Source organism: Sinocyclocheilus anshuiensis, unplaced genomic scaffold (genome assembly GCF_001515605.1).
Source record: "Sinocyclocheilus anshuiensis isolate Anshui unplaced genomic scaffold, SAMN03320099.WGS_v1.1 scaffold1135, whole genome shotgun sequence".
NCBI lineage: Eukaryota > Metazoa > Chordata > Actinopteri > Cypriniformes > Cyprinidae > Sinocyclocheilus > Sinocyclocheilus anshuiensis.
In genome coordinates this window covers 840,636-857,667 of record NW_015546093.1, presented here as the reverse complement: position 1 = coordinate 857,667, position 17,032 = coordinate 840,636, and the positions used below count along the sequence as shown (strand labels likewise).

At 35.9% G+C, this 17,032-nt stretch overlaps 2 protein-coding genes across 4 annotated transcripts in view; both read right to left on the bottom strand.

Annotated features, from left to right (window-relative positions):
- Window positions 1-2,265: 2,265 nt before the first annotated feature.
- LOC107700114 (armadillo repeat-containing protein 7-like) lies at window positions 2,266-3,357 on the bottom strand. The gene is made up of 3 exons (XM_016501646.1): window positions 3,270-3,357; window positions 2,639-2,782; window positions 2,266-2,564 (listed from the first exon to the last, which is right to left on the bottom strand). Exons 1-3 carry the CDS (start codon window positions 3,355-3,357, stop codon window positions 2,305-2,307), a joined length of 492 nt encoding a protein of 163 aa, XP_016357132.1. The 3' UTR covers window positions 2,266-2,304.
- Window positions 3,358-8,602: 5,245 nt separating this feature from the next.
- Window positions 8,603-17,032, bottom strand: part of LOC107700135 (nuclear distribution protein nudE-like 1-A) — a 15,889-nt gene continuing 7,459 nt past the window's right edge. Inside the window, exons 3-10 of one of the 3 annotated variants that reach the window (XM_016501673.1) lie at window positions 13,700-13,853; window positions 13,453-13,601; window positions 12,452-12,588; window positions 12,072-12,245; window positions 11,900-11,991; window positions 11,623-11,771; window positions 9,044-9,540; window positions 8,603-8,964 (exon numbers count right to left, since the gene is read on the bottom strand). In XM_016501673.1, the coding sequence (XP_016357159.1) occupies window positions 9,450-9,540; window positions 11,623-11,771; window positions 11,900-11,991; window positions 12,072-12,245; window positions 12,452-12,588; window positions 13,453-13,601; window positions 13,700-13,853 (946 nt within the window). In that variant the 3' untranslated portion in view covers window positions 8,603-8,964; window positions 9,044-9,449. Of the gene's footprint in view, window positions 8,965-9,043; window positions 9,544-11,269; window positions 11,305-11,622; window positions 11,772-11,899; window positions 11,992-12,071; window positions 12,246-12,451; window positions 12,589-13,452; window positions 13,602-13,699; window positions 13,854-17,032 lie in introns of those variants that run through there. The other 2 variants (XM_016501671.1, XM_016501674.1) reach the window with 2 other exon arrangements.

Sequence of the window (17,032 nt, the reverse complement as noted above, 5' to 3'; positions counted from 1 at the left end):
AAATGGAGGTTTTTCTTTTGTCTGCAGTGGAGCGTTTCATGGAGTAGAGAGGTGCATTGCTCTGCATAAATGTGTCCTTTAATTTCAACTATGTCCAGTATTCAAGAAAAAATTTAAAGAAAATAAAGTGCACTGTGGAATCACCCAGTATTTTTTTCCCACATGCTTCAACAAACATTTTCACAGTGGCCAACTGAGGTTGGATTATGTGTAACAAATGTTGTATCCTTGTTCCTTTTTGGTTCAAAGACCTGATAGTCCTCCGATCTGTTTATGAGTGCCTCAGCTTTTCTTAGGTTAGGCGGAATCTAGTGTTTGCTTAAATGTAACATTTTATTGGCAAAGTGTATGTCTTGGTATTTCCAAGTCCACATTCACACTAGATTGTGCAACTAGTGTTTGGCTAGTAGTAGGTATTGTGGTGCGCAAAGTTTAATATGATATTTGACACTGAAATCATGGTTATTAAAGATGATACAGTTTTTTTTTTTTTTTTATTAACTTGAGTTCAAAAGTTCATGACTCACTTAAAATCACTTAAAATGAAAAATGATACATTTTTTTTTTTTTTTTTTATTAACTTGAGTTCAAAAGTTCATGACTCACTTAAAATCACTTAAAATGTTCCAAATAAACATTATAAATGTCTGGCACGTCACAGTCTCACCAGCTGGCAGCACTTGTAATTCAGTTTGGTAAACATAAATTGACATCCTGTGCCATGATGAGGTTATGTCTCTTTAAAGACACTGTGATGAATTGTTTCCAGTGCACATTATCTACTTCGTTTTTTGGAAGATTTGTTTTAGCCTGAAGCGATACTGTAAAGCGAGAGAACAACAGCTGGTGTGCCAGTTCTCAGGTGCTCACCACATACCTCACCTGCCTCCCAGGCCTGATTCAGCTGTCTGCTTGCCATTAGGCTAGTTTGTGGAAAAATGCTAGCAAAAGGCCTTTACCATATTCGGCTGTGCAAAACGAGTAATATAAGCACACTGACTGAAATTAAAACAAAAGTTTAATGGCATAGAAATCAGAGGTTAGTTCCACAAATCTTAACATATACAGTGGAATCCAAATTCTAGAGTTTAAAATATATTTTCAATCATGGAAATAAAATAAAAAAAGTAAAACGAAGACATTTTATGATATTTCAGGTAAAATTAGTTTGATCAAGCAAGGAGGGGGTGGAGGGATTTAAATGTATCAATTTAATATCATTCGATTTTTTTTATATCCGTTTATTTTTACTTGATTTATTTTATATTAGTTTATCAGTTCAGTATCATTATATATAATAAATTATGATAATAAAATAAATTTTTAAATAAAAATATATATGTAATTTATTCATGTAAAATTACATTATATTTTAAATATGCTAAACTGAAGTATTTTTATTATAAGAAACTTTTTTTTTTTGAGCGACATTAAAGGTTAATTATCTTGTTTGGTTTCTGTGCACATCTGCTCCATATTCAATCTGAAGTACAGATGTTCTACATTGTATGTTCCTGAAATATCTGAAAATAGGGTATTTTAGGCACAATTCTAGTCTTTTTGTTGGCGTTGAGGTACTTTCCCTCATTGTGATCATTGTGAAAATTTCCTAGCAGCTAAAAATGGAATCCGTCATTCACTGCATGCTTCTCAAGGTCATTATGGGATGCATTCGCTTGCCTGTGTAATATATTTCATAAAATTAGCATTGATTTAAGGCATCATTGCTTCCAGTAAATGGATCACTTAATTTGGAATCTACCATGAGTGAAAGTCTTAAATATGTTGAGTCACCCCCATGTGTCCATTAGTAGAATAACAATATCAGCATCTGTTTCTTTGTTCATAATTGTTTGTATTCGGAAGAAAGCCTATTTTGAATGCAACTACTATAAATATACACTAGCCTTGAGGTCAGTAAAAAAAAATATTTTTGGAAAGAAATTAATACATTTATTCAGCAAGGAAGCATTAAATTGATCAAAAATGGACAGGAAAAACATATGTAATGTTACAGAAGATTTCTTTTTTAAATAAATGCTGTTCTTTTGAAGTTTTTATTTATCAAAGAATTCTGAAAAAAGTATAAAGTAAAAAAAAAAAAACTATATCAGCATAACTGTTTGCAACATTGATGATAATAAATATTTATTGAGAACCAAATCAGCATATTAAAATTATTTCAGAAGGGTTATGTGACACTGAAGACTGTAATATTACATTCAAAAACAAAAGTCTTCAGTTCTTTGGAAGTGGAATCCCCACCGCTGATTGGCTTTGTCTACTTGTTCCTGTGTGCAGTAGTCAGTAGTCCTGCAGGAAGACAGACGCCAGGTTCCTGAGGCGCGGGTTCTGTGTGAGGGAGAAGCGCAGCATGCACTGCACCACTGCGCTGTCTGTGGTCTCAGCGCGCGAGGTTGCTGTGGTGAGGTTCATTAATGTGATGGCAGAGAGAACCGTCTCATCTGTGTTACTCGACAGGCAGGATATCACTAATGGGACTCCGCCGCTTTTCAGGATCAGATCACGGGACTCCCGCTCCTTACTGAAGTTACACAAACCACCTGTAGGATTTCAAACACTCTGTTGGTTCATGTGAATAGATTATAATAACAGCAATTACAACAGCTATACTAACCAATTCCAAACTCCACAAAGTTCTCATTCTCTTCTGTCAGCATGTCCAAGAAGAGCTCATTGACCTGGAGCAATCGCAGCGCTTCAATGTTGGATGGATTGTAGGCAAAGTTGGCCAGGTTTGCCGAGAAGGGTCTGGCTGCATCTGGCGCTTGCACTCTCAGGCTTGCACTCTCAGACGTCGCAGGTATCGGAGAGTGCAAGTGGCGATTGCAAGGGACTTCGTAATTTAGTTTCTTTTTTCTTGTCTTCACTACCTGGCTACTGTTGTAAAATGTTGAGAGATTCAAACAAAAAGTCATCAATAAATAGAACAAAATAAAAAATAATAAAGACCGCAAGTGACATCGCTAGCGGAAGTGCAAGTGTCTGTGAGTGCAAGCCTGAGAGTGCAAGCGCCAGCTGCAGCCAGACCCTTTTGGGTTTGCCAGCACTTGCTCTTTAGCCTCTGCCAAGAAACGAATGACAGTACATAATAACCTAGTAACCTAATACCTTTTTTTTAGAAAGACAGCTGTAAATAATAACTCTATGTACTGATTATATTCTGTCAAGTAAAGGAATATAGCATGTGCAAACTGCTTCAAGCACAAATATTTAAATATGTAGTGTGTCTGCAAACATTGGCATACCCTCACTGTCAGTGTCCTGAAACTCTGTGACCAGACCCTGCAGGTACTCAAACCTGTCAGACACTGAGAAGCGATTCTTTCCTGCCATCACAGAGGAATCATGGGTAACATGGGTTTAACACCTACAGACAGACCAACCGACTGTCATGGACAGACAGATAGAACTGTAATACAAATATACTATAATAAGAGCTGGGTAGATTACTTGAAATTTGTAATCCGTTACCAATTCCAAATTGCATGACAAAAAATGTAGTTGGTAACAATCCATTACATTACACATTTTAGGTAATATAATCTGACTACTTTTTGATTACTTTTAGATTACTTTTGACCTAACTCATTTATCATATTGATTTAAATAGGATAATCTTGAATCTACCATATTGATATAAAAATGCAAAGAAAAATAAAATGTTTTTGTTATTAACATAATGAAGTACACTAAGCATTACATTACGTCAAGGTTTCCCAAACTGGGGCTCTTGAAAGAACTACAGGGGGTTCGAGAGTTTAATGAAAAGCTAATAATTAAAACATAAAAATGTAAAATTTAATCATTTTAAAATAACAACTATCATGTAAAACTCGAGAAAATTGTAGCGCTCCAAAAAAAAAGTTCCTTGTACTGCAGGTGCGTAGAGCCAGTAGGATATTTGAAAATGAGCAAGAGGGTGGCTAACCGCACACTGATCCACTCAAGACTAAAAAGTCTACAAAAACATCTTTTAAATTTGTATAAATTGCATTGTGCAAAAGTGTATGTGAATTAAAAAAAATGGACACGAGCAAGCAAGCAAACGTTTCTGCACATTGCTATCTTCAGTGCTCACTTAACAAACAACAATCACCCTTTTTAAGTCAAACAACAGTCACCCTTTTTAAGTAGGTCAACAATTAAAGACAATCAGCTGAATTCAATTATCTCAGGTAAACCTCAATTAATCACAAGCAGAATTCCAAGAAAGTTTGATCATTCACATATATAGCAGAAATTTACAAGTATACAACTTCAAAGAATGATCAAACATTACAAATACAACAAACACAGCAGGAGAGAGAGAAGATAAAGCAGTAATGACAATACCAATTTTTTACAAAAAACAAGAGTTCTAGTTCTTCATTCATACCCTCCGGAAATAAAGATTTAAGTTCAAAGATCCAGAAAGCCTCCCTTTGCAACAACTTCTTATCTCTATCTCCGCCTCTTCTATGAGGTAGAATCCTCTCGATGCCCAGGAACTTCATGTCAGACAAAGAGTGGTTGGCAGACTTAAAGTGATGAGAAATTGAAGATGTATCATCCTGTCTCCTAATGGCACTTGTGTGTTCAATCATTCTTGTGCGTAATGCACATATAGTTTTGCCAACATATAGTTGTAAACATGGACATGATAATGTAAATAACATATGTACTCTTACAAGTGATCAATTGTCTAATCTTATAGGTTTTTAGTGTACGAGGATGTGTAAATGATTTACATTTAACATACTTAGTACAGGAAGTACAGTTGTGACATGGAAAATTACCATGGGTATCGACAAGAGTAGTCGGAGAAGAGATGTGGGTGTCAGCATGTCAGTGATTGATCACTAAATACATTCAATAACTGGGGATCACTTTGGATAATGTGCCAATTACTCTTGATAATAGTTTTAATGTCATTACTCAGTGGACTCTATGTGGATTTAAACATACATGAAAAATTCTTGTTTCTTTTATAGTCAAATTTCTTTCCTCTTGTTTTTGTAAGCTAGAAACCTTCTCAAGTGCAGTGTCAAGCCACTTATTAGGATAACCCCGTGATTTAAAGTCCATATACAAGCTCTGGGCTTTAGCCTCAAAATCCTCTCCTGCTGTGTTTGTTGTATTTGTAATGTTTGGTCATTCTTTGAAGTTGTATACTTGTAAATTTCTGCTATATATGTGAATGATCAAACTTTCTTGGAATTCTGCTTGTGATTAATTGAGGTTTACCTGAGATAACTGAATTCAGTTGATTGTCTTTAATTGTTGACCTACTTAAAAAGGGTGAATGTTGTTTGTTAAGTGAGCACTGAAGATAGCAATGTGCAGAAATGTTTGCTTGCTTGTTTCCATTTTTTTAAATTCACATACACTTTTGCACAATGCAGTTTATAAAAATTAAAAATATGTTTTTGTAGACTTTTTAGTCTTGAGTGGATCAGTGTGCGGTTAGCCATCCTCTTGCTCATTTTCAAATAACTATCAAAATAAAACACTTACTAAAAAATAATTTAGTTTAAGATTTATTTTAATTTAATTTAAGATAATTAAAATAAAAATTAAGGTGTTCATCAGTAGTTAATGCAAGAAATGTTGAGAAAACACTTCAAACTGAAATGATTTTTGTAAATCCAGTGGTCAAATGCTGTGTGGACTCTCAGCTGGCCGTGTAATTACAGCCACCTGATCCTGACTGGTCTTTGTGTGAATGTCCACAAAACTGGAGGACTTTCTAATGTAGTATAACTGGTAGGATATTTTAGAAAGGAACACTTAAAAGATGAAAAAGAGGAATTAGGGAGAATCAATAAATTTTGAATAATTTATTGCTATTGTGTGAATAATGTGTAATCATGTAATCAATAAAAAAGTAACTATAGTCTGATTATGAGTATTTTAAAATGTAATTTAATCTAATTACAAGTACTATTTTTGGAATCTAAATACGTAATCCAGATTATGTAATCAGTTACTACCAGCTCTGCCTATATTATATTACAAGAAAGTTCGTTATACTGTTTTTTATTACACCGTATACAACAAAAAGTTTGTTTTACTGATGTAACAGACTGATAGCCAACAATAATAGCAATAAAGGCGAGATGAGACTGCTGCAAGTGACAACGTACTTGTGCAGAATAACGCTGACGAAAGTTATTCTTGCTTCTGCAATAAACTTTGAATTGCATATTTACAGAAACGGTTTGTATACGGATAGTAAATCCAGATGCATTTCATCCAGAATGTCATGATTTGATCAAGGAGGAGTTTCGCATCACATGCTCTGCGCGTCTGGTCCGTCAGGAAATACTTCCCCCGTCATCTGGAGTTCCTTTGATCCCTCATTAATGTGCGTATAAGTAGCCTATCATATAATAACAAAACAGTTTACTGTGTAAACTATTCAGAACATCCCCCTGATTCTTAAGGCAATATCGCGAATAAATGAAGTAATCTATTTTTGAACGCACGAGCCGGAAGTAATGCTTGGGGTTGATATGTGCAGTATTATATATTCATCCGTGTGGAGGTCAGAATTAGTTTCGCTGAGACTTTTGCTGTTTTGTCTGCTTGCTTACACGAAGACTATACAATTTCAGCATGAAACAGTCCAAACTGTCCACTGGAAAGCGCCTCACAAAACCAATTCTTTTTGGGACACTGCTAGTAGGTTTGGCCACGGCATTTCTGAATAGGTGAGATAACACCCCCCCTTGACATTGACACAACGTGCACATCTGTATATAATAATGTTTAGACGATAAAACAATACACAATATTGTGCAGTTTGTCCGTGTTAAAATGAGTCCTGACAAAACACTGCGGATACATTATCAAATATAACATATATAAGGATCAATCCAAGAATCTGAAGGCTTTGATTACCTGGTTAAGGTGTGTTTGATTAGTCTGAGATTCAGTATGCAATTATGTGTGAACAAAACTAGTTGTGATTCAGTACAGGCGTTATCTGTGTTGGTTACTGTACATTCGAATGCTGAACATTCTAGCAGAATAACTGAACATCTGAAATAATGGACTAAACAGTGTATGCCAAGTGGTTAAACCTGAACTGCAAAGTAAATGTAGAAAATTAAATGATACTAAATTGCAGTTATTGTGAATTAATTGCAGAATAAATGCATGCAATGTAATGCTTTTTAAATGATTATCATTATAGTGCTGCCTACAAGCGTTGTAACTTAATAAGATCTTTGCTGTTGGGTCTGCTCATTCATATCATTATTCTGCCTTATGCATGAAGACATTTGTTCATGGAGGACCTTGCAGATCTCAGGGAGCAGGAACGATCCCGCAATGAGGCCAAACGGCTGGAGGTGCTGGAGAGGAGGAGGAGACAAATAGATGAGCATGCAGAGAAGAGTGCAGGGGACAGGTGAGACGACTGAATGGAAGCCTGCAGGAAACCAACACTGAAGAAAACATGGGACATTTTTGCCTATAAGGATTTGTGAAGTGTTATAAAACTTTTCCTTGATTGTTCTGTTATTGCTGTAATGGGACAGAAGTTGCATGGAAAGTCTAAGAGTGATATAGCAAGCAATGATTTGAATTGATTGCCTTGATCATATTTAGCAGTAACGGCTGGATTTGCAAGAGGATTATACATTACACAAATGTAAGATGCAAATGGTGGTAATTATTAGTGGGCCAAATAAATATGTATGTGCCTCATTCCTGCCACTGACAAAATCTACTTGGATTTGATTGAAAATATATATAAAAAATATATATTTTATTTATCAAACAATTTATGAATATTAGAAAAGACCTAGTTAAAAGTTAAAAACCTAAAAAAAATAAATTTGCTCAATTTTTTGAATATTTTATGTCCCATTTAAACAATTTTTTGAATATTACAAATGTTGTTACACTGTGCAGTTGGCAATAAAGCCTTATTCTAAATTTATTCTATTGTTACACTGCAGCTGGCATCAGTGTTATTGTTAAGTAAATCTGCTAAAAATAGTTTTTGTTAATTTGAATAAAGCTGAAATAAAAATATTAGATAAAAACATAGCTGAAAATTAGGAAAGTTGAAAGTGCTAAAAAGTTGAAGTACTAAAATTACTAAAACTGAAATAAAAATAAACCCAAGACAAGTACAAGACCAATAAAAAGCACATAACAAAATTCCTAAAACTTAATATTTACTAAAATTACTAATTACTAGAATTAAAAAAAACTAAATCTATAAAAATATTTAGAAATATTAATAGATACTATAATAGTGTATATATAAATAATACTACAATAACACTGGCTGGCATAAAAGCCTTATTCTGAAGTCCTTTTAACTGTAAGATTTTTCAGTGGTAACACCACAGTTAACATTTTTGTGTTCGTTACAATAACACAGACTTGTGAGAAAACTACCATTTATTTGAGCACACAAAAGTAACAAAAAGTGCTTTTAGAACACATTGCACTATTCAAACCAAAATGAACAAGATTTGTCATTCACAACAAGGAGAAAAAATAAGGTATGTATATTCCAACAAATACTATGAGGCTGGGAAACCAACCTGAGACTAAATAGCAAATGCATCATACAGTATTACTACAGCAGTCGATTGTCAACATGACAGAACCAGTGTTTAACATGCAAACCTGCTGGAGCCAAAACACACCTTTCATGTGCAACTCCAAATATCTTTCACGCTTACACCAGGCCACGTATCAGGGGAAGTTTACCCATCAGAGGCACACATTAGCACTTACTATAGATCCTACTGGGAAAAAAAAGACAGAAGAATTGGGGATAAAACTGGAAACCAGTTTTCATGACATATAAGTGCACATGTAAGTCTAGATAGTCAGATCTCCACCGTTCATCTTCATTTCTCCTTCAATATACAGTATATCATATATATATATATATATATATATCAGGTCTACCTTCTTGTACACAAACACTGCATGTGTCTTAAATGATTTTAGCAAATGGCTGCAATATAACAAAGAGTGAAAAATTTAAGGGGGTCTGAATACTTTCCGTACCCACTGTATATTAATAGTGTAAAATCCCTCTGTTTTTAGCTTTCACATATATTTCCATCCAACACTATAGCAATAAATACATTTTTGGACCGTGGTAAAAGACATCACATTTGCAAAGAACAGTGAAAACTAAATTAAATATGTACATATATGCTTATATCTAAATTAACAGTAACCATAAATATATTAGATGGGTTTATACATTTTTTATGAACTATTAACAAGTACTTCAGCAGTAAAATGTAGGATATTGCAACATAGAGACTAGTATGAGGTGCTGCTACAGTTGGGCTACCATTACTAACTGCGATGTAACCCACTGTAATCTCGACTTTGATTCAGTAGTGTATTAAAAGGAATTGTTATATTGCTGTAAAGTGGTTATAATGGAGTTTGTGTGTGTTTGAGGGTCACACGCTGAGCACCACGCTGGATGGAGAGTTGGAGAGTGGCGGAGCTGTGATGTTCGTCACGGTGCCGGGGTCCAAACCGTTCACTCTCCTGCTGTGCTCAGAGAAACATGAGACTGAGGTTAGACGCTTCAAATGAGGCATTTGTGCCCTGTACAATACAAGCCTCCAGACCATTCATACTACTGTTAGAATTGTCGCTAGTATTTCTTTTCAGTCCACACCAACTGGATAAACTAGACAGAATTTAGCACGAAATAGCTCTATGAGACAGAAACAGGCTATTGAAAGGTTTCCCGAAACCAAATGGATAGTTAATAGGCGTAGAAAAGCTCACACACGAGTAGGTCAGAGTGAATTGGTGTAGATAAGCAAGCAGAACAAACTATAGCTCTGAAACTGTAGATTTTCTCAGGCAGAGGTCTAAAACAGCCCAGACCACTCAATACGGCCTCCGGAGACACACCAGACACAAACACTCTACTGTCCATCAGTACAAAAGTAATTTGATGACGTCCAACAGCTACGCTTCACTGTGTCTGTTCATGTTACCTTGAAACACACAAACATAATAAGTGTACTGCACCATTATAAAATCAAATCACTAAAGTGTACTGGAGACTGCGAAGGCCTGTTGTCCAGATCTAAACGCTCTGCATCATCTTAGCTCATCTATAGATCTGATAGGTCTTACGCAGCAGAAACACAAGCCCCGGGCATCCTCTCCGTGCCCTTTACCATCCACTGATACTCGAGCTACAGGACACACTGATTCAGCACTGCAGTGAATGCGTAACACTGCGGATCCTCCTCCTGATTCAATAAACCCTCAAATATTCTTGAGATGACTCTCTTTTTGTCTTCTCAAATAGATAAAATGGCAATAAAGCTTCTTATTTTGAAGAACATGCTTAAAGTCAACATGAAATTAAAATGGATTCTGTTTATTTTCATAATACGAGTTCCTGGTGTTATTATGCATAACTAATAATTTTTTTTTAAATGTTAGTCTTCCTAATATTTCGCAAATGTTTGCCTCTGAAACTATTTATTTTCAGCTGATTTCACATTTAATGCTCAGGTTTAGCTACTGTAGCTCTACTGATCTGTTTTGTACACTACAGTTAAAAATGTTTTTTTTTTTTTTTTTAAAGAAAATAATACTTTTATTCAGCAAAGATCCATTAAACTGAGCAAAAGTGATATAACGACTTACTAATAATGTTACAAAAGATTTCTATTATTTAAAAAAATCTTAATGACCAAACTTGTGAATAGTAGTATAAGTAATGCCCACTTTTCTCTTATCCGCATGAATCATAGAGGTAACCCCTATATGTTTTCTTCTCATTGAATATTTTGTTTCATTCAGAAATATGTCATATTATGGAGTAAGGCGAGTTGCAAATCTCGTTTCATGTTGACTTTAATAAGAAAAATGAACTTGATCTATCTAATAACTGTCTAATCCTGTAATTAATTTCATACCGACAGACAGATGAGAAGAGAAACTCTTAGTTTAGCACTCAGGGTGAACTCCATAAATGTGTCTTTTTTTTTTTTTTTAGAGAATGTTCATGTTTTGAATCTTCAGCCAAGAGTCAAAACACTGGCCCAGTCCTCTCACATTTAGTTAAATTAACCACATTTGAGCAAACCTATGGAGTGCACCTTCACAGACTATTTGAGCCACCACCAAGATGTTAGTGGAGATGATATGATCTTAACCTAGTGGATTATTATACTCTTAAGTCATATGTAGGGGGTTGTTAACCAGCATGCATGGACCCCCACATAAAACTGCTAGTCGGATCATTTACCCAGAAGCAACGCAGGGAAAATGACACTCTCTCTTCTGCTGAGGAGAGAAACACACAGAAGTCTGAGAGAATTTTATCTCCTGCATCACTTAAACTCATTATTACAATCAATCTGCAGTTAATTTCAATCCTCACATTAAAAACAAACAAGAAAATTAACAATTGAGTACTGAAACCTTTTTTATCCTTATTTATAGCCTTTCTGTGAACTGCTTTCAATAGAAACCAGGAGGATTTCTATGACACAATGTAATTATGGATAACGTAGATCAAATAAGGTAACTGTTAATCAACATCTAAAGGTTTATTGATTGGGTTTTCTGAACTGTGGCAGAACAAAATAGCCGACTCACGCTTTGTCAAAGTAGGATGTGTGGAGAGAGTGAGAGTAATTTGAAATGGCTCCGTTAATCAGATTGCCGTTGATGTTTGTGACATAGTTCTTCCTGGCTGCCTGGTCCCTGGCAAAATTTCGACAGGCTGCGAGCTTAGACTCTAAAGCCTATGAAACAGTACAAACATTTGGATTAGACACCAAATTCACACTGTGATCCACAAACAAAACTGGGAACAATTATTTGTCTGAATAACTTTCATATTTCAAAAGTTCAGTCTACAGCATTTACACACCCCAACTTTGCGCAGTAAATCGCCAACAATATTGAGTGCTGATATTCTAGCAGATGGAGTGAGGGCTGCATTAGTGGAGCTGTTGGCCAGAGCTGCAAAAGACAAGAACCAAGTGAGTCATGCAAACACATGTGGCATCGTATACATCTCAGAAAGAAATGTAGCCATCTACCAGTCTGGCTAGTGAAAGTATTGTCCAGGTTCTTGCTGATCGGTGTAGCCGGCAGAGACAGGGAGGCCTGGACTGCAGAGTCCGTTTTGTCATTGTCTGGAGTTGGAGAGCTGGGGGCCGACATTCGTGTGACCTCGGGCCGGCTCTCTCGCACTGCAAGCTCTTGCCGCAAATCTACAAATGCATGTTAAGATAATGAGCGAGATATAGATCCGTAACTTTCACTTGCAGAATATAATGTTGGTCTGAGTATGTAACATGACTTCATTCCACAAGCAGACAGGAAAAGTTTTTTAGTGACAGTCACAGAAGAACTGGATCTGTAAACATCACTTGAGCAGCCTGGAATGAGGAACTAGCTGTAATTACAAGATAAATACCTCTAGCTTCATCTTTTAGTCTCTGCACAGACACCAGGAGAGACTCCTTCTCATCCAGTTCACTCTCCAGAAAGGCGTTCCTCTCGATGGCCTGGTTCAGCCTTTGCTCAAAGTCCTCCAGAGATGTAATCGTGGCTCTGTGGTAGCAAAACATAGCGGAATAAAACTATAAATTACAACAGAATAGTGGAAAGGCATACAACCTACCAGGGCAGAAGACAACATATAATCAAAATAGAGCCAATTTTCATTTCTTAATGTGTCACTGTGCACAATTCATCAGTGTACATTATTTTAAGAATGTTTATTTTTTTATAAACTTTCATCAGAATTTAAGTTTCACTTTCCATTAAACTATTTTTTTCTGCTGATAACAACAAAGGGATTTCAAATTTTTAGGGTAAGATTTTTTTTGTTAATAATAATAATAATAATAATTCAGCAATAAGTTAATATTTTTATTCTGCAAGGATGCATTACATTGATCAAAAGTGACAGTAAAGACATTTATGATATTACAAAAGCCTTCTATTTCAAATAAATTCTTCTTCTCTTCCCTCTATGCATCAAAGAATCCTAAAAAATAAATCTATATTCAATATTAAGCAGCCCTCCTGTTTTCAGCATTGATGATAAATGTTTGTTGAGCACCAAATCAGCATATTAGAATGATTTCTGAAGGACCAATGGACGCTGAAGACTGGAGTAATGGCTGTTGAAAATCAGCTTTGCCATCACAGAAATAAATTAATTTTAAAATGTATTAAAATAGAAAACAGTTACTGTATCTTTGATCAATTCAATGCATCTTTCAAAATTATTTACAAAAATCCTACTGACCCAAAACTTCTTACCTGTAGTGTAATTTCCCTCCAAATATATTTCTTTAGGAATTATATCACATTATGGATTTTAAATGCATTGTGAATGCCATTTTATGTCATCTTTCGAGAAGCATTCTGGCTGTGATACAGTAGTGAAATATATGGTGAAGTAGTGACCTCTTAGCTCTCTCCAGGTCGTCATTGGCCTGCTCTAGCTCTCTGACATATTTATGCAGCTGCTCCTTGATGCCTCGAGTCTGGCTGAGGTCGTCCTCCAGCACTGAGACCTGTTTATAGCTCTGAGCATACTGATACTCCAGCTTCTCCTACAGGAAAGAGCAAGCAAAGACACACTCATTAGACTTGTCCTCGCCTTAATGTTCTTTACACACAGTCAGTCTGTGTTCAGCTCACACACTCTCACCTTGAGCGAGTCGAGCTCATGCTGCAGTCTCTCGTTGTCCGCCTGCAGGTCTCTGATGCGATGCTCCGCTTGGCCCAATTGTGTCTCCAGTTCTGTCTCCAGCTCTCTGCTCCCCTCTTGGAACTCCAGCAACTCCTCCTGCGCCTCCTTATAACTGAACACACACAACAAGATACGATTTATCACTAATGACACATGCATAACATTTGCATGTTCTATTTCTTAAACATGCATAACATTTGCATATTCTATTTCTTAAACAGAGCTTGCCTTGCACTAATGAACACCAAAGGTTGTATTAAAACTCTGGCAAACCATACACTTATGGTTCTGCTGAGGTGATTAAATTTGAATTTACAATATAGTTCAAAAGTTTAGGTTAGTCATTTTTAAAATAAATGATTACTTTTATTTAACAAGGATGTATTAAATGTATCAGTATTATTTATATTGTCACAGATGATTTCTTTTTCTAACAAATGCTGTACTTTTGAACTTTCTATTCATCAAAGAATCCTGAAAACACACACACAAAAATATTAAACAGCAAAACTATTTTCAACATTGATAATAACAAATGCAGCTTGAGCACCAAATCAGCATATTAGATTGATTTCTGTAGGATCATGTAACTAGAGTAATGGCTTTGCCATCACAGGAATAAATTACTGTTTCAAAATTATTTTAAAATACATTCAAATGGAAAACTGTTACTTTAAATTGTAATAATATTTTAAAATATTACTGATTTTACTGTATTTTTGATCAAATGAATGCAGTCTTGGTGAGCAAAGACTTCTTTCAAAAACATTAAAAAATCTTACCGACCTCAAACTTTCAAATGGTACTGTACGTTTCCTGTCTAAGTGGGTGGTTCTTAGCCAAAAGAAGCTACAATTAACAGACTTTAGACTACAAGTAAAACTCTAGTTACACAAAACTAATCAGATCCTAGAAATCAATAACTGAGGGGTCAATGAACCCTCACTGCAGGAACTACTCTCTACTCTTCAACTGAAAATAACAAAAATAAAGATCTATGAGATCCATTGTTATCTGTACAGGATATTCTGAAGACACATCATACACACAGACTGATAAGAAGTCATCAGAAACAGCAGTTTGGCATTTCCCATAAATACAAGGGAATATATTATGTAATATTATTTCTTTCCTAGTTTAATCCAGGAAATGCTACAAATATAATGAAAGGCCATCACAGTAGCATATTAACAGTGGAAATATGCACAGAACAATAAAGTCAATAAAGTTTCTGGGCTCCCAAAACCTTGGACAACTCACTGATTATACCATTATTTAATGAATGTGATCTACTAGCACAGTGTGAATGGGGCAGGCTGCATCTGCTGTAAATAACCAGTTTTGTTTACAGTGTACCAGTGACCAGGGGAGAGCACTGCCTTGGGCCTCTTTATGTAATCACCAGCCAGCATTATGGTGTGGAAGGATCTAAAAATGGCATCGGGGAAATATTTCCCTTCCCAGCCATGCTAAAGCCACGTGAGCCAGGAGACAAGGAGACCAATAAAACTGTGCAGAAAGTATGTAATGCCCCGGCAGCACAGGAGAGAATCAACATCGCAACATCTGTGACTCATTTTTACATAGTCTCTGAAGTGCCAATTAGGGTGTTTTACTAGCAGGTCAGAACTGGGCAGATGGAGTTATCACATGTCAGCGAGACCCAGAGGAGCCTGCGTTTCAAATGCAAGTCTTAAATAGTTATGAACGTAAGTGCCACACTAGAGATAGCATGTGCTTTGATAAAACTTGTCAAAACTTTGTCACTTGTCAAAAGACTTGTCATTTGCACTTATATATTGTTGCTCTTTTGTTAGTTTTGACTGCTTTTATTGTCCTCATTTGTAAGTCGCTTTGGATAAAAGCGTCTGCTAAATGACTAAATGTAAATGTAAATCTAAATGTAAAACAGCTTTAAAGCATTTGGCAGTTAAACATATGATATGACACATTTTTTTGATACCAAAGCTATTTGTTTGTCATCAGTTACTATTAGTTACTATTGTAAGGCCCCAAAGAACGCTAACTGTAAAGATAACTGTAACAATAATTACATCAGCGTTCTTTTCACAAAGGGAGTCTGAAACACTCCACGCTGGAAACGAGAAATGCTGCTTTGGGATGCAATTTACCAAGCAACAAGCTTGTTGTTTAATCTCTTTAGATTACAACGCCACTGAGAGCTTTTCAATGGTAAAATCAGCAGCGGGAGCCTATAAAATCACAAAAAGCTAAACCCCTTGAAGAAAATTCCCACTGTGGTAGATTGCATAATACTAATGTGACTGCCTTCAAACTAGGGATGTGCGCGACGACTAATTTGACTGTCGTTTAAACGAAAGTTTTGTATCCGACTAGTCGACTAGTCTAAAAGCAAGAACCCCCCAAAAGATGTTAAGAAAAAAAACCCTCTGTGCGTGCGTGTGGCATATATAATAGCCTATATTTGAAATACTTAATCTATGAATCACACTGTCAAATCCCTCAATGAATTCCGCTTGCCGCACACTTGCCTCGCGTTATCATCATTTCATTTTAGGTGGTCGTTAAAAAGAAATAGAAGAGCATACACTCAACGTCGGTCAAAGCATAGCTTATTTATTCAAATCAGCTGGGGAAATGCAGAACAATGGAAAATCAATCAATAGCCTGACAGAATTCTTCATCTTCATATATAACGTTAGCCAACATATTAAAACAAGTCAAAAACAATAGGAAGGTTTATCAAGAGATAGCATTAAAACGGCTTTTAAAAACGTACTTTGTGTAGGCTATATTGTCTAAAAACAAAATGAAACAGTGCCCATTTTACTTACTCAGACCATGCGTTATTTATTTGTTCAGTGAAATTATCAACGTGGTCTGGTGAAAGACGGGACCTGAGGCGATTAACAATAAAATTCCTGCACTTGAAAAAACGCGCACGGCGGAAACTGAAGTCGCAGGCACGCAGAGATAACGAAAAGCAAGCCGATAGAGTTTCAGAAAGCGCCTGGACATCCCGCAACACCACCGAAGTGGGTCTTCGTTAAAGGAATAGACGGCGCGGATGGGATCGCAGGTTGTAGTGAATGACGTGATTGACATTTGCTGGCTTTGGCCAGCCTCTCAGCCAGTGGTTCTCAACCTTTTTTTCCACTGGGCCGCACTATGGTCCAAGTGCAAGTCTCACGGGCCGCACGCATATCATTTACATATTACGTCACCAATACAAACCAACCAGAATTATAATAGCCTATTATAGCCTAAATATTATGATATCTAATCGATTACATTCATTGAAATAAATAA